The sequence below is a fragment of the Monodon monoceros genome, unplaced genomic scaffold (genome assembly GCF_005190385.1).
Source record: "Monodon monoceros isolate NGI ecotype Baffin Bay Population unplaced genomic scaffold, NGI_Narwhal_1 Super_Scaffold_21, whole genome shotgun sequence".
NCBI classification, from domain to species: Eukaryota; Metazoa; Chordata; class Mammalia; order Artiodactyla; family Monodontidae; genus Monodon; species Monodon monoceros.
In genome coordinates, this window is record NW_021703778.1 from 148,728,350 (window position 1) to 148,751,831 (window position 23,482).

Genomic DNA, 23,482 nt, shown 5'->3' on the forward strand with positions numbered 1-23,482 from the left:
CCTCCCCTCCCACGCCGGCCGCCTCCGCACGGGCTCGCCTGCAAGTCAGCATGGCCTGTCCCGGTCCCCAACCCTAACGGCGTGCCTCTGTACAAACCGAGAGCGCTGTTTCCCCCAGCCGACTTCCACCCACGCCCCCGGAAGAGTCACCCCTCCTGCCTTGTCCACTAGAAGCCGGGCCACCCCTGCTTCTCCGGACCTCGCCTCTGAACCACGCCCCCCAGCAGCTCATTGCTCAAGATCCCCGTACAAAATGGCGGCTGGGCCTGGAGAACCAACCATAGAGACGCCCAACTTCCGCGGAGAGCGCGCCGACCTCTTAAGGACGCCCGCGCCTCCCTGATAGGCGTGCCGACGTCATCTTCCGGCGGAGACGAAACAGCGGGCGCCGCCAAGGGCCCTTCTAGGAGAACAGCGAGCAGTCTCGGTGGTGCCGGGTCGTCCGAGCCGTGTCACGTGGCTGGCGAAAGCCGTCGCGGAGGCTGGGGGGGAGGAGAAATGGGCGGGAGGCCTGGGGGATAGCTTGAGACCCGACGACAACGGGGTTGTCATGGAGCCGCGGGGCCGGGCTCGCGCATGCGCCACTCTACTCGCGGGTCGTCCGGTCGCGGAGCAGCGACCTCGGTCCTAGGTGAGAAAAGGAGGGCTGAGGGTGAAGGGGGAGGGTTTGGGCGAGGAGCGTGGGAAAAGGAAGTGGGAGTAGGGAAGAGAAGAAGGGAAGCAAGGTAGGCAAGAGGCAGAGCCGGGACTTTCGGGGGACAGAGGGCCAGATGATGGGAGCAGGGGGTGGTGCGTTCCTCCCGCATTTAGTTGGTCGGTTTTGCTGCGAGGGTCAGGACTGCGTGGCAGAGGAGATCGCGGGTGAGGAGGGGGCTGTGTGGAGGGAGCAATTGGGGTAAGACTGTTAGGGCGGGTGAGCCCTGATCTAGCCCTGGGGGCAACAGCCGGCTGGGCATCCCGGCGGGGGAGCGCCTGGAGGCCCGCCGTGCTGTGAGCAGAGGGGCAGGGAATGGGCAGGTGAGTGAGCGCGGGAGCTGGTAACCCTTTGAGGGTCCTGGGCCTCCCGTTTGGGGATGAGGGGTAGTGCTCTGTTCTGGGCCCGGGGCACAGGTGTGCTGTCTTTTTCAGAGACTTGCTGTCACCCACTTGGCTGGTTCTTTCCCCTGGGTGACCAGCTTGCCAGGCGTGGTGCCAGGGGGTGGGGAGGTGGGAGAGAAGGTGGGCATTGCCAAGTAAGGAGTTAGTGGTTAGTGTGGGCGGGTTCAGAGGAGCTCTGATCCAGGCCCAGGGCACAGGCCGCAGCCAGGCTCCCTGTTATTGCCCAAGTCCTGGCAGTAAGCGTTGCCTGGGCGTTTGCCCTGGGAGGCTGGTGGTATGCCAGTCACAGCACAGTCCTAGGGTCTGCCCAGTTCTGCCCTGCTGAGCTGGCAGGCTGGTGGATGCCTGGAGGGCGCTCCTGCTGTCTGGCACAGATGCATCGTGGGCTGGTGCGAATGGGGGGTGGGTGGGCACTGTTAACTGTGAACCCTTCTCCAAGCAGGGGATTTGAGGAAGTTCTCTAATCTTATCTTCTCTTTGAAAGAGGAGAGTGGAATGAGCCATACCAGGTTCCAAACAGAGGACATTGTATGTTCAGGATCTTTGACATGAATTTGCAGCCAAGCTGGAGCATGGAAATGGATGTGAAGGGGAAGATGAATATTAGAGATTTAGGTAGACGGGTTTTTTTTCCTCCTTTGTTAAAAAATCCACAGACATTCCCCCAGAATGGCATCTCTGAATATGCAGACCAAGAGAAAATGACTTCAGAGAAAACCTAGTAATGTATTTATAATTCCTAGTAATGTATTTATAATTCCAGCAATTACTCATGGCTTTCTGGGTGGTAAGGTCTTGATTTTCTATGGCCTTGTCGCTTTACTGTATTTAAGCCTCTGCTTGGGCTTTCACCTCACACCTCTGTTCATGCATGCCTGTTAAACACATGACACATTTTAAAAAGAACTTGAGCTCTCAGGAAAGTTGCCAAGTATCTATAAAAGGAGAGATCTGTGAGCAGCATTTCAGATCCTTCCCTTGTACACCTTGGGTCTCCTTTTTATCATAGGCCTAAATCTCCATAGAGATTGTTTGTGGATTAGACCAACCTCTTATTTGGTTGCTGGATTTACCCCTGAGGTTTCAGCTTAGAATAAGGGGTGGATGAGATACCTGTTTCCTGCAGGAGACCAGACCTGGACATGAGGTGACCGTGGTGTTTGGAAATGCAGACTCTTGACCTTCAAGCTGTTCAGGTATTTTGGTGACAGCTAAAGCTGCTAGGGCTGTCAGCAAGACTCAGCACGACAGAAGAGTTGTTGCAATTTATTATTCTGTGAGTACCTCACACATTAATTGTTGGGCGCTGAGGTTGCAAAGATGAAAAGACAACCCTTGAGGTTGAAGAGATGAACAGATAATTAGACTCTAATGTAAGAAGTGCATAAATAGAAGAAACAAGTGCTGTGGGGCACTTGTTAGAATTTTATCTTATACCTATTTATGTAAACCTCTAGATTCATTGATTCACTTTCCATTGTGAGTTTTAGTGTATATTCTCTGTGGGAGCCTTTTGGACAGTGTGTTACACGTGCACTCGTAAGAGGCCCATTTAGGGTCAATCCAAGCTTAACTTGGAGTCCTCCTAATGCAGAGTTAGGCTTGTGAGGATCTGAGATGTTTGTAGGGCAGTCGTAGTGGTTTCCAGTTTGTGCCAGGAAGCAGAGATGGCACAGTGGGTATGAGCTTGGTAACCCATTTTCAACCCCTGATCAGCTTATGAGCATCTAACTTTATTGTAAAATAATACTGAAGAGGCAAAAAAAAATCTTCTTGAGGTTTTCAAACTTCGCCATTGGTGTGGCCCCGGGTTTGAGAGCACCAGTAGTAAATGCCATCACTCTGCCTCTTTCTTATCGAGGGCCTCGTCTGGTGCTGTGTATGAATGGGTCTGTTGTTCACTGGCTAATTGACGTCCTCAGCGTCACTCCCAGGAGGGAAGTGCCTCTCTCAGGGAGAACAGGTCAAGATGGCATGTAGCCCTTCATTCTCTTTCCCACTTGAACTTCCCTGGGACACTAAGACTACCTGCTGCTTGAAGAGAACTTTACTTAGGACAGAGGCTCCCACATCCAAAGTGCTCAGTTCACTATTCTAAAGTAGATTATGCATTCTTTATTTCCAATTGCCACCAGTTCCCCAGGATCTAAAATTTTAGCATCTGTTCTCCTTTTAACGTCAATGTTTCAGCATTTTGATTCCACAGCCAATATTGTCCTACTCTCAGATGAGCCAGATAAATTCCTGTGTATTTTCTGTAGCTCCGTTGACTACACTTTAATAACAGTAGCAAGACCTTGTTCGTTGTCTTGTCACAAGGATTGTAGAAGTTGAAGTGCTTTATCTAAAATGCCTGTGAAATAATCCATTTCATAAGATATTGTGAAACTTTGTCAAGGTCTTAAGTAGTTGCAGCTAACATGAGCTATCTTCCTCATCTAAGTCAATAGTAGGTTCAGACTTAATTCAAGTCTCATTGCCCATCCATCACCGATGTCTGCTTCCATTTTTGAAAAAGCCCTCCATTCACTTTCAGACAGTATTATTTCAGGAAAATGAAACTATGTACGTTTGTTGGGTTTCATACAAAAGGATCCTGATTTAATTAGAGATAGTTATACATTTTATTCTGCTTTTTAAACTGGATTTTCCATGCCGTCAAACTTCATAGCCGTCCAGTAGAGACATGTGCTTTGGCATAGTGTCATGCAAGATGTGACAGTGCCATTGTTTATCTTTCACGCACGTAGTACTAAACGTGGTCTGTCAGAGTGCTTGGTTGACGTGGATTGAATGGGGAAGCCAGTCCCCTTGAATGAGTTAGATATGGTACAAAATAATTTTTACTTGGAATTGAGTTTAAAATTCTGATCAGTGTGCATTCCCTTTAGTCCGCTTCTACCGTATGCAAAAGTATGAGCAAGAGGGTTTCTCAGGGCTGCCTGTAAACCTCCTTGTCTTCTATCTAATTTTATGTTGAATCCCTCCTCTGCTTCTGGAGTAGTTAATGTTCTTCGCTAGATCCTGTATTAGCAGAAATGTTCACATTCGGCATTTTCAGGGTATTTCAGATACAGTGCTGTTTGGCAGGGGGCCATGTTTCCCTCTACTCAGAAGGACGAATGGATGGAGTCGAGAATGGATTGTGAATAAAAACGCCACTGGGTGTTGCTTAAACCTACTATCTTAGTCCATTTGGGCTGTCATAACAAAATACCGCAGACTGGGTAGCTTATAAACCACAGAAATTTATTTCTCACAGTTCTAGAGGTTGAGAGTCCAAGCTCAGGGTGCCAGCATGGTCCAGGGAAAGCCCTCTTTCAGGTCACAGACTTCTCACTGACTGTGGTGGAAGGCTCTAGGGACCTCTCTGGAGCCTCTTGTAAAGCTCTAATCCCATGAGGTGAAGCCCTCATGACTTAAGCCCCACCTCCTAATACCATCATCTTTGGGAGTCAGGATTTCATATATGAATTTTGGGGGGACACAAACATTCAGACTATAGCACTTTGCAGTTCCATTATTATTATTGTTTTCCCTGTTGGTCCCCTGTTCTCTTTATCCCTGCAGTATCCTTACAGCTGGCATCCCTTGGCGATTCAGAGGGCCTTGTTAAAATATCTTGAAGGGCTCATTGCTCTCATACTTTGCACTGTTAGCCTAGTTCTGGATCTGCTTTGGACTAGCTGTGTATCACTGGATCAAATCTAGGCTTCTTTCCAGGAAGTGGACGACCAGGTCTGTTTGATTCACTCTATACCCCCATTCCTAGCACGATGCCTGGTTCATAGCAGGCACTTGATATTTTTATTTATTTATTTATTTTAAATTATTTATTTATTTATTTTTGGCTGCGTTGGGTCTTCGTTGCTGCATGCGGGCTTTCTCTAGTTGTGGCGAGTGGGGGCTATTCTTCGTCGCAGTGCGCGGACTTCTCATTGTCGTGGCTTCTCTTGTTGCAGAGCACGGGCTCTAGGCGCGCGGGCTCTAGGCGCGCGGGCTTCAGTAGCTGTGGTGCATGGGCTCAGTAGTTGTGGTGCACGGGCTCAGTAGTTGTGGCTGACGGGCTCTAGAGCACAGGCTCAGTAGTTGTGGCGCACGGGCTTAGTTGCTGTGTGTCATGTGGGATCTTCCTGGACCAGGGCTTGAACCTGTGTCCCCTGCATTGGCAGGCGGATTCTTAACGACTGCACCAGCAGGGAAGTCCAATATATATTTTTAAATGACTGAATGTAACTTATCTGAGCCTCAGCTTCCTCCTCTGTAAAGTGGGATAGCAACTGAGGAGGACATTGTGAGGCTCAAGGAAAGAACCTTAGCAGCAATAATGTTATGGGCGTCTGTGGAATCAAAACACTATTACATATGGTCTTATGTGTGCATAGAAGTGCTTTTTAAGCCAAAATGTAGCATGCATATATAAGGAGTTGTTTTTACTCTGTTCACTACCTCATCCAAAGAAGTGGAAAGTTAATTTGAGAAACTATACTCTGGGAGGTGGCAGAAAGTCCCGGGCCTGCAGATGTATCCTGGGAGGCAACCCTGGTCCGAGGTGGGCATCCCCTCTGCTTTCCTCCCTCAGGGAGCATTCCAGAAAGCCTAATCAAATGTGCCTTTGTTAGCAGTCTACAAAGCTTCCACTGAGAACGTGGTTTGTATGCTTTGCATTTGTAATGGAGTTAGAGGGCAGCGAGAGGACAGTGAACCTCCTTTTGGGTGGAAACCATTCTACTGTTGAGTAAACTTGTAGCCTTTGTCAGCTGAGACCGCTGAGAAAGTGCACACAGAGCAAGTGGGCGCCGCTGGTGTTCTTTGCCCTTAGTTTACTCACCATTTGCCTCACCTGTCTCAGCTCTTCAGGCAATGACTTCTTACGTAATTGTTTTTCACAGGGCAGTCCAGAGGAAAAGAGTCCTGGTGAATGCACTTCCAGCCCAGTAAAACATGCAGAGGAAGAACCCATCCAGAGAGGGCTCTAGAAGGCTCTCAGCCAAACTGAGCAAAGGCCCAGAGATGAAAAAAGTGTCTCATCAACTCGGCATGGCGGCTGCTGAGTCAGATAAGGACTCTGGATTTTCAGGTTAAAAATACCTTATCATTTCTACATTGTAATGAGTGATTTGCCTGAAAAACGTCCTCCGTAAAAACTCATTTGTGTGATAAGGATGGGAAGATTTCACCCACAGGAGAAATAGTTTTCTGATCTCTTCAAATGGTGATTCTGTTGCCATGTGGCGGGATACTCATCCCAGTCACAGTGGGGTTAGTTCTGAAGGAATGATATGACATCTTTTTTCCACTTAGACCCTCAACTTTAAATCTTATATTTCCAACTGTGGCAAGTGGCTACTGGAAAAATATATTTAAATACTCATAATTCTATTGTCTTACCTCTTTTTTCATAGGAATAGTTACATTGCAGGGAAAAATACCGGCATGTTGTCACCACATATAACAAATTAAACAAAAGTAGTATATAATTTGTTAAGATAACTTTTTTGCTGAGAAAGTGTTTGCTGTGTTTAAAAACATTTCCCCCCATAACCCATCCCTGCCAGTATTTGTGCCTTTTGTCTTTGGACTATGAGCCTCCTGGCCCTATTCCAAACTTGAGTATCTGTTAGAGACAAGAAAGCAAGACAGTTTTCCTTATTGGTTTGTCTTAAACTTTATCTGAAAGGACTAGTTGCATACCCAGTAAATCTTTTAATTTTGTGCCGAGGCTTTTTTATTTCCAGGTCCGAGAGTAGTGGCTTAAATATGGCTCTAGTGGCAACATTTTGGCCCAGGGGAGGCAGAGGGGTGATGCCAGGGGATTCTGGCTGGGTTAGCATCCTGAGAGTGGAGCCCTCTCCTGGAGAAAGATTTATATTATCCAGCCCACAGAGACTTACCAATCCACCGTGTTGATTTATTAATTTATAGTGAGAAATGCAGCTGTTAGGAAAACTAGAACTCAATCACCCTTCGATTGGTGTATTTTCTCCCTGTAGGTATGCTGCACGGGAAGCCAAATTATAAACAGACTGTTTCTCAGAGGAACAGAGCACCGTCCTAGGGATTAGAATAAGGACAGTTCAGGGAAGGGAGGGCAGGTTTATAGCCCTTTGGGTTTTTCTTCTCAATCTTTTAGCATCGTTTCCCAAGCTTGCCTCATCATAAGGCTCGTCTGAGGCATTTGTTAAAAATACTGATCACCAGACCCCTCTTCTGGAGACTGTGATATTGAGGGTCTGGGGGAGGACCCGGAATGTGAGTTTTATATTTTTACGAGTGTCTCTGGTGATTCCTGTGATCAGACAGCTTTGGGAAACTTTGCAGGCCTAGTGTCTTTTTTTTTTCTTTCTTTTAATATCGTGTTTGTTTTTTGTCTGTTTTTCATATCATGAAGGTAGTACATGCTCATGGTAGAAGCTTAGAGATTTAGGTACATGCAAAGAAGAAAACAAACATTAACCATACTCCCACCCCCTGTTATTCTCAATACTGTGGCCATTTTGGTACTTCTTCCAATAACTTCAGTTCTGTCAGACCAGCTGTTCTGTAGCATGTCCCAAAGTCTGGATAGTTTTTCTGAAAGTTTCCTATTCTCTGTGCAGAAGTGCCTTAAGAAGTATTGTGCTGTTCACATAAGGCAGTATCAAAAATACTCAGATTCACTGTGCTCCAGAAAGTGGCCCTAGTGAATACCTTCAGTCACATCTGGGCCAGGTGCCAGTGGTTTCGTCAGTGCCTGAGTTATTGTTCCAGTTACCTTGGGATGTGATGTAATTTGCAATTATTAATTAGCTGCAGTCCATATTGAGATTTTTCCCATTGTCCCAATAGTGGCCTTTATAATTGTTAATCCTTTTGTATATTTGTTTGTTTTGGGTCCAGAACCCAGTTGAAGGCTGTGCATTTCATTTAATTGTCCCTGTCTTTTTTTTTTTTTAATTTTAAAATTTATTTAATTTTTGGCTGCATTGGGTCTTTGCTGCGCTGGCTTTCTTTAGTTGCGACGAGCTGGGGCTACTCTTCGTTGTGGTGCGTGGGCTTCTCACTGCGGTGGCTTCTCTTGTTGCGGAGCACAGGCTCTAGACGCATGGGCTTCAGTAGTTGTGGCACGTGGGCTCAGTAGTTGTGGCTCGCGGGCTCTAGAGCACAGGCTCAGTAGTTGTGGTGCACAGGCTTAGTTGCTCCGCAGCATGTGGGATCTTCCCGGACCAGGGCTCGAACCAGTGTCCCCTGCCTTGGTAGGTGGATTTTTAACCACTGTGCCACCAGAGAAGCTCTGTCCCTGTCTTTTAAATCTTATTTAGTCTAGACCAGCTCCTTCGTCTTCCCGTTCTTTTTTTCGGGACATCGTCATCTTTAAAGGAGTTAGGCCTGTTCTTTTGTAGAATGTTTCACACTGGATTTCTCTGGTCGCTTCCCCATTATCAGAAATAGGCTAAACATTTTTTTAATAGAAAACTAAATTTTTGATGTTATATCCTTCTCATTGCAACACATAAGGTGACTCCTAAGTGTGTCTTATTCTTGGTGACACTCTGATTAAAGGAGTAGATGTATACCAGATTTCTTTATTGCAAAAGTACTCTTTTCTCTTTGTAATTCATGAGCAATTTATGGGATGATACTTTGAGATTGTGTGACTGTCCTGTTCCCCAGCAGACTCTTGACTAGTGATTTTAGCCTCCATTGATGATCCTTGCCTGAACCAATTACATTTGTGGTTTGAAAATGGTGATCTAATTCTATCATTCCTTGTATATTTTATTAGCTGACAGTCATCTTCTCTAAAGAAGTGCTTCTCTCCTCTGCCCCCTTTTTAGAGCATCACTGTGGATTCACGGAATTTTTTTGTGATTTTGTTTGTCAATCCATTATCATTATTATTTTTGATACTCAAATTGCCCCACATTTGGTCAGTGGGAGTCCCTTCTAGGTGGCGCCTGTGTCTTTGACATGTCCCCATTTGTGTTGGAGCACTTCCTTGCTTTCTGGGACAGTAAGATGTCCAGGCTCATCTTGCACCTTCCCTGCCAAAGGTATCGGCCATTTCTCCAAGGAGCCCTGGTTTCCTTTTTGTGCAGAATGACATTTAGAAACCAAGATACACGTACAAGGTACGCACTTTTCTTCTGAAGTCCTTTGTTTCTGACCGAATAGTTCTTAACTAGAGGTGCACATTTGGATTACTTGTAGTGCTTTGTGAAAATAACACGTGCCTGGACACCAGATAAATCAATTCAGTAGAGTGAGGGGAAGACCCCAACACCAGTAATTTCTAAAAAGCGTCTTTGGAGAGTCTGATTAAATGCAAGTGTTGACAGCTGCTCTCTTCTAAATTACAGTCACATTCCAGTCCTGCCTCATCCAGACGACTCTGAGATTCTTGATGAGCATTTAGGGTATTCCCAGACTCCTCACTGGCAGGGTTACTGCAGTCTCTTGGTTTACTCCAGCAGGGAGCTAATTAAGCCCTCTCTGTATGGATTTCACATAGAGCAGCCTTCTTTTCTTTGTGGCAGAGAGTATCTTTCCATCACCCATTGTGCAGAACCCCCAGTGGGCACACTCAGCGTGCATTTAGGACACTAACAAAGGAGGTGCTTAACTGGGTGGAGGAGGAAAACAAAGAAAGGCACATTGTAAACCTCACCTTGATGAACTTATCCAGAATTTTACAATTAGAAAACTTAGGAGGAAACTATTTTAATTTCAGAGTGGAGGTAAGTCTTGAGGTTTTATAGGTTGGTTTTGTTTTTGTTGTTATTGTTACATCATGTAGTGCCCAGAGCCTCTAAAGGTCTTATTAATCTTGCCCCAAGTCACACGCACACCCCTCTTCCCTTTCAACCACAGATTCTTAAAAGTAATGAGCTAACTTCGAAGGCTTTACCCACTTCTCCTGTAGACTGGTGATGGTTACTTTCTCATGAACCCAAATGGATGCAGGCTTTTGTCTGTAATAGAGTTAGAAGGGAAGTCAGCTGTCCTAGGGCAGTGACTCTCAATCTTTTGGGGTGGGAGGGATAATTATGGCTCCCATTGAGAATCCAGTGAAAGTTAGATACCTACTCCTCAGAAAAATTCACAAAAACACATATCACAAATGTTCCATTCCGTTTCATGGGGTCCATGGCTCCCCAGGAGGACTGGTTAAGAGCCTGAGTGAACTGACCATTTTTCCGCCCACCAGATGGGAGCTCTGAATGCCTGAGCTCGGCAGAGCAGATGGAGTCTGAGGACATGCTGAGCGCCTTAGGCTGGAGCCGAGAAGACAGGCCAAGGCCGAGCGCCAAGCCTGCGAGCGGTGCCTTCCCAACACTGGCCCCCATGGTTGTCATGAAGAACGTGCTGGTCAAACAGGTGAGGAGGACTGAGCTCTCATAACTTCTTTGCACGCCAGAGTTTCTGAGCTTCCTGTGCACAGAGCTTCTCCCTCTCTGCCAAGGAGAGATGTGAGAAGCAGACCACCGGCACCACACCAACACGTGCTTCTGTGCTGGGAAGAGGATGTGTCCTTTCAACTACTGATGGTGTTTGAAAAAGGAATACAAGAGTCATCACATGTGTTCTTATTTTCCAGATAGTAAGACTGTTTTATTTCTGTATCCCTAGTTTGTCCAAAGCGATCTGGAATACTTTGGTCATGTTAAACGGAACCAAGCAGAAATGTCCTAACTTCTATAGTGCATGCTAAGATATGACAGAATTTAAGGTAGAAACAAGAGGATCTCTTTTTAATTTGACTGGGACTTTTAGAAATATTTTTTTGAGAAGTAGAGGCAATTTCCCTGTTTCTCATGTTACATTCTGAGCACTTTCTTAGTAATCAGCCAAAGCTATGTCATTAGTGAGAAAGGAGCTCTTTGGTTTAGGTATGGCTATACCAGCAGACTCCACCCAGCATTGTTGAGGAATTGAAAAATAACCCTGTTTCAGGCTTTCTTATATAACTATGCAAATTATGTGATTATTGTCTAGATACGAAAGAAAAGAAGATTTAGATAAAAATCTAAGCTAAGCCCCAGTGTTTGGAACAAACAACTCAATCATATGAACTTGAAGAACATGTAACCTTACCCTACTTTGCTCTAAAATAGATCAGTCCTCTCATGGGTCCGTTGCTGCGGCTGCTCAAAGCTAGTGAAGGTTGAAATCTGGCTGTATGTTGTTGACCTTCCCACCTTAGGTAGAAGAACGTGGCTCTAGCCTGACAGGAGACCTTAATGTCTTAACTATTACCTAGTTATTGCTGAACAACACAAACTGATTTTCAACAAGGCAACCTGGTGAGTTTGGAAAAAGAATTTGCAGATACTCGCTTGGCAGATCACATCTCAGCTGGAAGCACAGCTCTCCTCACCGAAGTGAGGCGAGAGAATAAAGACATGAAACGGAGCCCAGATGAGACTGTCCAGGCCCCACCGGTGCTTCTCAGGGCTTCCTGTCTCCTGCTCTTTCCTCCCTGCCTTCCTCTCTGGCCCCCTGGTTACTCTTTCTTAGGCATCTTTGTTGATTGTCGTGGGCGAGGCCGGCAGCTCCAGAGGGCTGTTGCAGGGTGAGTGGGCGGGTCCAGCAGAGCCATCTCCTTCAGGACAGAGACCCACTGGGAAGGCTGCTGGACTTGATCAGGAGACAGGAGGCTTGGGGGCAGACTGACCTGATGGAGCAGTCTCGGAGTTTTGTTTTTTCACATATGCTAGAATCCAGCACATTCCAGATTTAAAAGCATTATACACTTTTTAAAATCTCTGCTTATTGCATAATGTCTTAATTATTGCTGCTTGGTTTTAGGATTTTTCTTTTGAGGCTCTGATTCCAGTTCTGTCACCAGACTGCGTGATCTTACACACAATTACTTAATCACCGTGAACTTTATTTTCTTCATCTTTAACATGAAGCTAGGATTGATTCTAGAGATCCTATCCAAGACCCTGTGATTCTGAGATCCTATCCAAGTCTGAAGTCTTGTCTGGTATTCCCTCAGGTGATCTCAGTAAGAATGGTACCTTGTAAAATCTAAATTAGAACAAATAAGCTAAGTATCTAAGTGGGCATAACAATAGCATTAGGAAGAATAATCCAGTGAAATCAGCTTGGGAAAGCAACGAGTTAGGTATTTTCTGGATCCATTTGCCTTGTAGGTCAACCCTTATGGCATGAGTGAGCAGGGGGACAGCCTGAAGTTCTGCTCTTGACTGACCTGGACGAGGCTGATCTCTTCTTTGAAAGACCCCTGATTTTTGTATCTCCTCTGACGGGGGAGTGTGGTTGCTAGGCCCAGCATTGCTTGCTTATGGACACCCAGAGTGTATTTGAACACCAAGAGGGCTCCAGAATGGACTCTCCAGGTCATGCCAGCCTTTGCACAGGAGATGAACTGTAGTTGAACTTGGCCAGGAGTTCCTAAGCAGGTATCCAAGAAGCTGAAATGTATGCAAATCAGGTGCCGGTGTGGGAGCAGAGTCCATCGCTTTACTCAGATAAACCACATGACTGCACTAAGGGTAAGAGCCTCTGTCAGGTTCTCTCTCTGCCTGTAGCCTCATCTACACTCATATCTCTGGTCCCGGGTTGGAATTGGACTGGCTTTTAAATATTAGAGACAGGTTCATGGAAAGTCCTTGTAATAAAGAGTCTGAGTCCATCTTTTAAATGAATAAATACATGAGAAAAGTAGCCATGCCCTTCTTTATTAGATTACTATCTGAATCAGTACTTTAATTAAAAATTATGTATCATTGAGCAGTAATAGAGCAAAAGCAATGTAGCAGAACGGTTTGGATGGGTTTTAGAGTCAGAGGATGGAATCCTATCTTCACCACTTAGTAGCTTGGGGACTGAAAGCAAGTTATTTCAACTTCCTAAGCCTCGGTTTCCTGTTTGTGAAAGGAAATGATAACTACCTCATGGGATCATTATGGCGATTCCGTGAGACAACGCAGGTGGCACATCACACACAGTGCTAGCCTGTGGTAAGCACCCGTACACGGTGGCTGTCCCTGCCTTGCAGAGCTTTGTGGTAGTCGGGCGTTATTGCCTTAAATACAGGGGCCCATGGACTCCTGACAATATGTAACTTTTTAATCAAAAGTTGTTTCCAGGTAAAAGAGGTTCCAGATGTAACTAAATGAAGATAGACTGGTGTGAAGTCACATTTATAGTATTGAGATTAGCACATTTTAACTTATGCCGGCAAATTGTACTATCCATCCTTTTCTAAAGAAAAAATTTTTTTTAAACTTTTATTTATTAAAAAATTTTTTTTGTTGCACTGCACGGCATGCGGGATCTTAGTTCCCCCACCAGGGATCGAACCTGCGTCCCCTGCAGTGGAAGCGTGGAGTCTTAGCCACTGGACCACCAGGGATGTCCCCTATCCATAATTTTATTGCCTTACTTGTGACCTTAACTATGTCACTACTTCACGACCTTCCTACAGTTTCTTTTTCTCAAGTGATAGCACTTGAATAAAGATAGCTATTTCCTCCAGTTTTCCCTTAAGAAAAAAAATATATGATGTCAGCCCCAAATGAATTTTTAAGCCACATCTCCAGTCATGTTAAGAAGGGCTACCCCGTGTGTGAGGGAGGCTCTGTACTCATATCTGAGTATTTGCTTTGCCTCTTGGACAGCTGCAGGTAACACGTAGTGTGCTGCTCTTTTCCTTTGCTTTTTCCTTCAGGGCAGCAGCTCATCCCAGCTCCAGTCGTGGTCTGTACAGCCCTCCTTTGAAGTGATCTCAGCACAGCCCCAGCTCCTATTCCTTCATCCGCCTGTGCCGTCTCCTGTCAGCCCGTGTCACGCTGGTGAGAAAAAGCCGGACTCCAGGAACTACTTGCCCATTCTCAATTCTTACACCAAAATAGCCCCACACCCAGGCAAAAGGGGCCTCTCCCTCAGCCCAGAAGAAAGAGGAGAAGGTGGAATGCAGAAGAAGATCTGTACTGAGAGACTTGGGCCAAGCCTGTCTTCTAGTGAGCCGACCAAGACTGGTGCTGGCCCACCCGGGCCCCTGACTCCAGCGCCCCCCAGCACCAAGCTTGCCGAGGACTCAGCTCTTCAGGGTGTGCCCTGCCTGGTGGCAGGTGGGAGTCCACAGACGCTTCAGCCCGTGTCCAGCAGCCATGTGGCTAAAGCTCCCAGCCTGACCTTTGCTTCCCCCGCCAGCCCTGTCTGTGCGTCAGACAGTACCCTGCACGGGATGGAGAGCAACTCCCCGCTGTCCCCACCGTCAGCTACTTACAGCTCCCCTCTGTGGGCTGCGGAGCACCTCTGCCGCAGCCCAGATAGCTTTTCAGAGCAGCGGCAGAGCAAGCACAGGCGCTTTCAGAATACCCTGGTAGTCCTACACAAATCTGGTTTGCTGGAGATCACTTTGAAAACCAAGGAGTTGATTCGTCAGAACCAGGCAACTCAGGTGGAACTAGACCAGCTAAAGGAGCAGACCCGGCTATTTATCGAGGCCGCCAAGAGCAGGGCTCCTCAGGCTTGGGCCAAGCTGCAGGCGTCTTTAACATCAGGGTCAGGTCATCCTGGCAGTGACCTAGAAGCGTTCTCCGATCAGCCAGACATATAACATAGAAGGCATATTTTCCTGTTACTTGAGTGGTTCTTTTTAACTCTTTTACCGTTATCTACTCCTGTTTCCCAAAGCTTATGTAAGAGCTTTCCTTTTAAACTTAAACCGTTCGGCGGTTCACTTACGAAGCCACATGCCAATACCTGGCTGCTGTCTTAACCTGTGGTCTGTGCACAGTTTACCTTTGTCTCCGTTCCACTGAGGACCTCAGATTTGGGTGTCCTCGAGTCCCTCTTCCTTAGCCTGCAGGCACTTCGATGGATCACGGGGCAAAGCGGGAAAGATGCTTGTGTGGGGCCCCTCTAGCTGTCACTTCCCACCATCCCACTCACTAACCGTGATCAGGGATGCAGTGACGCAGACAAGCATACAGAGTGACACCTGTCAAGCCAGGGAGTAGGTGACATAAGGAGCCCTTCGTGGATCTTCCCTTGAAGGTCTTAGTCACAGAGGAAAATATAAGAGGAGGGTGTTTCCATTTTACGAGGCATTGTGCCATTTGGGAGAAACCTAAAATGCTCTGGGCACACATTGGTCCTTGGATGCAAGCACTTAATCACTTAAAGCTTTGTTTCTTTAAACTCGAAAGTCAAGGGGAAGGGGTAGTACCGTTAACTCCTACACTTCAGTCATAAGCCAGATTTCTGTTAAACTGGTAGGTGAAATATTTCAGATTTGTAAAGTATGGAATGGATTTAGGACCATCTGGAGCTACAGTTGATGAACTGCTTTTTTGACTCAGAGTCTGAAGAAAGGAGAAATGGCTAGCATCTCTTGGTTGAGAGCTGGAAGATTCTGATAATTTATGCTTTTTTCTCTCTCTCTCTTCTTTTGAAACAATGCAAAAGAAGATTTTCCTATATGTGAAAATCCTAAAAGAGAGCTTCATGGTTCCCGATTGTGTAATACAAGTCAGCCCTCTGCTACCATCTTTTTTTCCCCCCTTTGTTTTTACAAAAGAGGAAAGAAATGATTATTAAGCTTGAAAAACTTTGAATTAAAATCATCATAAGGTTATGACATTAAGTCCACAAAAAATTGGAAAACGTCATCCATTTTCTTTCCACATCCAGAGTTTTCATTTGTCTTACGTCACGGTGACGTGGAGCAGTCTTCTGTGTTTCTTTCGTGCATTGGATTTGGCTGCAAAGCCAAAGGTGTAGTGGGTTATGTGAAGTCCGTCTAGAAGTGGAGAGCGTTATGAGAACTTACAGATGATACACACCCTTTCAGCCTCATTGTAAACTAGATTTCTAAGTCGTAAAGTTGCCAGCTTTTTATCCTCCCGTTTAAAAATTTCATCCTCTTGAAAATCTTTGTACCGATTACTTTAGTAAGAAATTCTGTATGACCAACTTCACCTTTTCTGCAAGGAAAATGTTCTTGAAGTTCTACCAAGGCCAGAAGCTAATGCTCATGCTTGCTGGGTAGTTGTAACTCTGAACATAGTTTTAAAATTACAAGGCTTCAGATTGCCTGCATTTTGTTCTCAAACATGCACAATTTAGATACGACCAATTTAGAAGTAAACAACTCAGTAAAACCTTTAGACTCTCCTGGTAAATGCAGAATTATTACCTGCCATTTGCTTTCTGAAAGATTTCACAAATCAGAGCAAATGTGTCTTTAAGCAGACTCTGCTCCTTTTACTATTTTTCTCTTGGCCCACACCCTTTGCCTCCCCTGAATCTGTGTGGTGCTGCAGGAACTCTGCACGCCGTGCTAGGAAGCTTCCTTTCTGGCAGAGTGTTTGGCAGCAAAGCTCTAGAAACAGGTGCCTTCAGAGCAGCCTGGGCACCAGTCATGAGTCTTACTGAGTCAAAAATCTGAACACACTTGCTGAGAACCAAATTTATTCCTTCAGAAAAACCCTCTGTGGAGCTTTATGCGTCTTGGACTCTTCTTCCTAGATTAAGGTTTGCATTCCCTCCTGTCAGGTACAAGACGATGAAAGCCGTCATTGATCCTCACTGCTGAGTGACAGGGAGAAGCAGCACCACCCCGCGGCTCTTCTCTGATGTAACTCAGTGTGGAAGTCTCTCTGGGCTCTTAGCATGGGTGTTCTTTACCTAGTGGAGCAGTAAGCAGATGAAGCCACTTAGAGAAGCTGGTCGTGGAAGGAGAGATCCACTGAGGCTAGCAGACACGTGGAGCCAGAAACCAGATCGGCAAATGGAGGAACCTCGGAGTTGACTGGAAGGATCTCCGTTGGTTTCACGAGGCTGTAAGTAGTAGTGGTTTTAGTGATGCGTGATTTGATCTGGTATGAAGTTCCGTGGCAAAGCTGCTGTTTTCTAAAAGCCATTCTTAGCTCAAACCAACCCTTAAGAGAAGTTTCGGCAGATTGTGTTGGCAGTATTGAAAGACATCTAGAAAACGCTGCTGATTGAATTGGTTATGGGAATGGAGTTTGGTGACATTTGTAATTTAATACACTCATTGCTTTTCATCGATTGTGGTATTGTCTGACTTTACTATGATTCCTTCAGCAGAAAAGTAACTCTCGTGCATATATTGAAGTGTTTTTCCAGCTATGAATTCTTTAGGGTAGAGATTTATTTACCAAATGTGAATTCTTTTGAGGAAGTATGAAGTTTTGTAGAAATTGACTGTGAAATGTCAGAGAAAAATAAAAGTCACTTACTTGAAAACTATTTGGCCTTTGGGCTTTATAACTGCTTAAAATGCTAAGTGAAATCACGAGTAAATGTTTGATTGATTTAGGTTTCATACATACGTACTCGTGTCATTTGGGGATACTGGGATTAGTTACTGAACTTGTGGAAATTCATTGTTCAGACTCTCACCGGTGTGAACTTAAGGGAGATGCAGGCACTTAAGGCAAATGGATAGTGCAGCTTTCCCTGGAGTCATGGAGGTTTATACTGGGTAGGTTGGGAGGAGAGAGAGGAGAATACAATCCAATGATTTCCTCCATCTGATAACGACACTTTCACAAACAGAATTTTTAAGTGGCAGAAGCACTACAGTCATCTCCTGGGATAAACTAAAGCCATATCAAGTGAAGTTCTTTTACTACAGAGCGGTCCTTAGCAAGTACATCTCCAAGCCTTTTCCTTCCTGCTTCTCCTAGGTGATTCCTAAGGCTCTGCTCCTCCTCGTCAAGGTTCACCTACAGGGTCTCAGCAGGGAGATGTGTAGTCTTCCCTGCTCTCTGAGGCCAGTCAGGACACCCCTCCTGGGGTTTTTAAGTCACTGGGAAAATTAAAAGCTTATCATCATTTAAAGGCCTGTAGGGTTGCCATAGTCTAATTCTTAAAACATTATTTCTGTTCTATACAATTTTCTAAGTAACGTTTAAAAAGATGGCTGTAAGACCACTAAAACAAACAAAAATGGGTAAAGATGGCTAGAAGAGGTCCCTCCTGAAATAGAGAAGCACCCTCCCATAGAGATGGAATCTAGAGACACGAGGACAACTGAGTGTATACTGCAAGGCTTAGGCGAGCCCTGTTACCGTCGTCCCTGGCCCTTGGACATGATTCCTGTATGTGGAAATACCTGCCCGTTGCAAACATGTCTGTTTAATCCACGTCTTTTATGACATAATTGCAGATTGTAGCCTGGTGCAGTGGGGTCGAAAGACCTCCATGCACCTGTCACATCTGTCACTCATTAACTGGGTGACTTTGGATAAGTCACTGAACCTCTAGGTATCACTCCTCTCAGTTGAATAATAAAGAATTGGAACTGGTTCTGTCTATGGTGCTTCCCATCTCTAACCGTTTGTAAGATCTCTGTCTGTCACAGGTGAGGCTTAAAATTACAGATCTTCCTCATTTTACAGTGGGGTTACATCCTGATAAACCCATCATAAGTTGAAATTATCCTAAGTCAAAAATGCATGTGGCGGCATGGCCTTCATCAAATCCAAAAGAGTGAGCTCAGCGGAGAAATAGCCGCGCACCCTTCCCGCCGAGAGTCCCGGTCCACATTGGAAGCAAAGAGACAGTTTTCTTACAAAAAGTTGGCAGTTATCATAGAGTTAACAGTACTGTCTAGGCTGTTGCAATATATCCTCGTTCCACTCCCTTCTCCGCCTCCTCCTGTATATCCTCCTCGATTAAGTATTAAAACAGTGTTTGAGTTGAAAAGAGTTTGTATATATTTAAATGAATACCTTTTTATACTCCTTGTTACATGTTTATAATCAGTAGTTAGTGGAAAATGTTTTGAAGGTTTTTTTTGTTGCGTTCTTGGTTTTTTTGTTTTTGTTTTTTAACTTGGGTTAGAATTTTTCTTTTTGTACTGTTTCTTTAAAACAGAGTTCTTAGTAACAGAGGCAGTTCCTGAATTCAAATAAACCATTTTGTATGTAAAAAAAAAAAAAAAATGCATGTGGTACACCTGACCTACCGAACATCATAGCTTAGCCCAGCCAACCTTAAACTTACCCAGAACACTTACATTAGCCTGCAGTTGGGCAGGATCATCTCACACAAAGCCTATTATATAATGATGTGTTGGATAGCTCATGGGATTTGTTGACTGCTGTACTGAAAGTGAAAAACAGAACGGTTGTCTGAGTACAGAATGGTGGTAAGTATATCGGTTGTTGACCTTCGTGATCTCGTGGCTGACTGGGGGCTGCCCAGCATCACGAGGGGATCCTACCTGCACATCACTAGGCCGGGGAAGAGATCAAAATTCAAAATTTGAAGTAGGGTTTCTGCAGAATGCCTCTCTCTTTCGCACCATCGTAAAGTCAAAAAATCCTAAGTCGGAGACTGTCGGTAGTCAATTAAATTTTAAAGAAAACCCTGGTGCCTACAAAGTAGGTTCCTAGTGCTCTGGTTCGTTGATTTTAAGGTGTTCTGTCAGATTTTAAACTTATTATATGTGACTCTGGGAGAAGCATTTTGCCAGCCTGCATTGGTTTTGCTTACCTGGTTGCAGCGAACATGGATTTACTAACTCCCGTATAAGAGACTGCCCTCTCGAATGAAGACTCATTAGCCCCAAAGGAGAATAATTGGGGATTAAATCAAATTATGTCCTTTCCTAGTCAGTCATCTGCCAATAGCTCTTTTATCTGAAATGAAGGACATAATGGGTTTTTATATTTTAGAGAATATGTCAGTTTGCTTTTATTTTGTTCCAGATTTCTCTCCCCATAACCTTTTTTTGTTTTTCCCATAACCTTTTAATATATTTCTCTTGGCCCACTCCCTTTGCCTCCCCTGAATCGGTGTGATGCTGCCTCAACTCTTCTCTGTGCACCGTGCCAGGAAGCTTCCCTTTTGGCAGGGGAGATGTTTCTGCGTGTTTTCTAAGGAGGCTCTTAGGTCGGTTTAACGTTACTTTAATGGTAAATAGTCATAGACCATGTAGATGTGGTGGTACTTTGTAAGGACTTTATTCTGGTCCCAGGCTCTGGGTATCATCTTTCATCCCCACCGGGAGAGAGAGGTAAGAGATGAGAAGAGGTCTGCCTGGGCGACACAGCACGAGCAGAGTGGCTGAAGAGAAAGAGGCAGCAGAAAGCAGCTTTATCTCAGTTCCCTTTATTATAAGAGAAGGGGAGTAGTCCTTGCTGTCCACTTGACATCCTGGGATTATGGTGAAGTACAAAAAAATGATGTCTCTAAAGTACTGTGAAATGCTCCACAGAGCAAGGCAGGCTTCCTGCACGAAAGCCCAGCGATGGAATTCAAGTGATGACCTTCCACCCCTTAAGGGTTGTCATTTGCTTGGAACAATTAACAGTGTTTTCTACCAACATCACACTGACAACTAATGGGAAGAGAGTAAATCTCAACCCAGCCTTTGACTGGTTTCCTGGAAGGAGATATTCTGTGGGTCCATGGACTCCTGTGACCACTTTGGCATTTTCCTCTCTTCGTTCTTATGGCACGTGGCTTTCCTATCTGTTTCTCTTTCTGAAGGATGGTTATGCAAGGCATGAGAGAATTGCTTGAAAGAACAGTCTGTGTGGTTCCTGCCTCACATTACAGCATCTGGAGGAGATGAGAAAGAAAGAGAAAAGCCTGTGGAGTAACACAGTGAGTGGGTGGAAGCTGTTAGGAAATGAAAGGGAATAAAAACTGAAAGTAGGATCCCGAGGCCAGCCCGCGTGAGGGCCCAAGTCAGGTTGAATGATGTGCGTTTGGAGCGAGGCCTTCAGAGTGGCTTCAGAGCTCGAGAGTAAAAATAGCAGCCTTTAATCTTCCTAAAGCCTCACTTTATCTCAGGAATTGCAGGGGCCTTGGAGGAGTGCTCGCTAATTCTGGTAAATGTCTGTATAACAGAGGTGGGCCAGGGCCTCTGTTCTCCAGGGTCACCCACAAGCCTTTGGCCTCTGGCTGGGCAGGTGGCAGTGCTTGGCTTGGAGCCTATCCTCCGTCTGGGGCCGAGAGCACGGCAGCTCCTGAGCCCTGGCCGAAAAACCCAGAGCTGCTCCCACTCGCACATAGTAAAACCATAATACCCCTCCAGAGAGCTGGGCTGAAATCACCATCTCTTCTGCTCACCCTGATACAAATTCATAAGTCGCCCCAGAGTCAGGGGAAGAGAATAAGCTTAAAGATACCCACAAATAAAAAACTGCACCTTCAGTAGGCCCTGCATCCTATTTACCAAGTGCAGGAAAGTCTGGTTCTGGAGGTCAGGTGGTCCCCCTAGAGAATGATTAATTCTGACCCCCCTCTGTTCTTCAGCAAGGCTTCTCGCCTGTCACTGGGCCGCTCGGGAAATGCAGGTGTGTGTTCACTTAAGCAAGACACACGGAGGAAGGGCAGTGAGCCACCAAAACCAACAGCCCGGGATGCCCGCAGCTGACATCCCGGAGCGTGCTTTCACTGATGGTCCCGGAGATCCAGCAGGCCAGAGGCGCTGGGGTAACTTTAAGGTGAAAGCCTTTTTTTAAAGCCTCAAGCCGATGCTTGTCTAGTCAAGATGTATTTGGAAGTTTATGCTGCTTGCATTCTTGAAGCATTTTCCAGGCTCAGTTACTCTGCGAAGCCCCTAGCTAGTCACTTACCAGAGTTGCCAGTTGTACTTGTCAGGTCCGGCCACAGTCACAGGACTGGCCTCCTGGCCCCACCAACTGCAGGGCATAGGGAAACGTGGGAGAGCATGTGCCCAGCTGTAAATGTCTCTGTTGCACTGATTTTTTTGTTTTTCAGTACGCGGGCCCCTCACTGTTGTGGCCTCTCCCGTTGCGGAGCACAGGCTCCGGACGCGCAGGCTCAGCGGCCATGGCTCACGGGCCCAGCCGCTCCACGGCATGTGGGATCTTCCCCGACCAGGGCACGAACCCGTGTCCCCTGCATGGGCAGGCAGATTCTTTTTTTTTTTTTTTTTTAATTTATTTATTTAATTTATTTATTTTTGGCCATGTTGGGTCTTCGTTGCTGCGCTCAGGCTTTCTCTAGCTGCGGTGAGCGGGGGCTACTCTTCGTTGCAGTGTGTGGGCTTCTCATTGCGGTGGCTTCCCTTGTTGCAGAGCACGGGCCCTAGGCGTGCGGGCTTCAGTAGTTGTGGCACGCGGGCTCAGTAGTTGTGGCGCACGGGCTTAGTTGCTCCGCGGCATGTGGGATCCTCCTGGACCAGGGATTGAACGCATGTCCCGTGCATTGGCAGGCGGATTCTCAACCACTGCACCACCAGGGAAGCCCCTGGCAGGCAGATTCTTAACCACTGTGCCACCAGGGAAGCCCATCTGTTGCACTGATTTTTTAATTGAGGGAAATAAGCATTCTGGGACCCACAGACTCAGAGGTGAGCAGGCATCTGACAGCACAGGTCAGCCCCATGGTAGGTCCCACTTTGGGGACCTTTAAAAATCCTCAAACGTGGTCGTCACTACTCAAATTTTTCACTCCCCCTACCCCCGTAAGATTTGTATTAACTCTCAAACCCTGATCATTTCCACTGCTGAAAGCTTTAATGTTTCCTGAAGCTTACCTGACCAGGACATTACCATTGTTAACTTCGGAGTAACAAATACATAAAATTGTCAATATATTTATGTCCCAGGTGCTGACCTAGTTGTAGGGTATGAAATGGTGAATGAAACAGACATGTTTCTTGCTTCTGTTCTAGTGGGAGGGTAGCAATGACCGTCAGTTAGTCAGTCTTCCCTTTGATGGTTTGGGTCTCACCAGGTCTTGTACATCCAGAGTTCTGTGTGTGAGCCTGGGCAAGGTGATATGGCCTACTCACTTCTACTTTTATTTCAAAGATTAATGTTTTGATAATTTTTGGCTTTAGCATCCTTTGATTTAGGGCAAGAGTCCTTCATGTTAAACTACTAGCTGAGAACAGAAGTGTTGATAGAGGCGCAGTATATTAATTAGTTGGTAAGTTCACTCCAACGCCCAGCACACTAGGAGAGAGTTCTAGAGAGTGGATTATCCTGTTTGGTGACACCTTCGGACTTCTGGGCTCACCCACAAGAGAACTGCGTCTGCTTTCCTCAGCCTCCCCCCAGCTGCTGCCGGCAGAAGCATTCACATGACCCCAAGCAAGCCTGGGCACCTCCTTAAATTTTGTACTGTAGGCACCTCGCTTGCCTCACCCGAGGCCCAGCCCTGGCAGCACCAACCAGTTCCTGAGACCCAAGTCCTACAGAAAGACACACGTGGTCTCCCGCCTTGGGGCCCTCACAGCTGAGCCAGGAGATGTGACTCACGGGGAGAGTAGCAACGGCTAGGTAGTGTGGCTGGTGCCCAAGGTCAACTACAGAGCAGAGTCATGGGAGCTCTCCAAGGTCTCGAAACGAACACAAGGCGAGTCGAGCTTTGAGCTCAGCCTTGGCGTTGGGTGGAGTTTAGATAAGCTGAGAGA

The 23,482-nt window shown here is 46.0% G+C and overlaps 1 protein-coding gene across 2 annotated transcripts; it reads left to right on the top strand.

Annotated features, from left to right (window-relative positions):
- Positions 1 to 513: 513 nt before the first annotated feature.
- CIPC (CLOCK interacting pacemaker) lies at positions 514 to 17,805 on the top strand. Of its 2 annotated transcripts, none has more exons than XM_029239472.1 (4): positions 514 to 631; positions 5,991 to 6,178; positions 10,286 to 10,455; positions 13,778 to 17,325. In XM_029239472.1, exons 2-4 carry the CDS (start codon positions 6,043 to 6,045, stop codon positions 14,669 to 14,671), a joined length of 1,200 nt encoding a protein of 399 aa, XP_029095305.1. In that variant the 5' UTR covers positions 514 to 631; positions 5,991 to 6,042; the 3' UTR covers positions 14,672 to 17,325. The 2 variants fall into 2 exon arrangements, with proteins under 2 accessions (XP_029095305.1, XP_029095306.1); XM_029239473.1 differs by lacking the exon at positions 514 to 631 and adding an exon at positions 644 to 725 and having other exon boundaries at positions 13,778 to 17,805.
- The last annotated feature ends 5,677 nt before the right edge of the window (positions 17,806 to 23,482 follow it).

What these genes read in the sequence shown, in the direction of transcription:
- CIPC (XM_029239472.1), top strand. Translation starts at nt 6,043, where the DNA reads ATGCAGAGGAAGAACCCATCCAGAGAGGGCTCTAGAAGGCTCTCAGCC. An exon ending in TAAGGACTCTGGATTTTCAG is followed by an intron (nt 6,179 to 10,285) that starts GTTAAAAATACC and finishes TCCGCCCACCAG; the next exon opens with ATGGGAGCTCTGAATGCCTG. An exon ending in AGAACGTGCTGGTCAAACAG is followed by an intron (nt 10,456 to 13,777) that starts GTGAGGAGGACT and finishes TTTTTCCTTCAG; the next exon opens with GGCAGCAGCTCATCCCAGCT.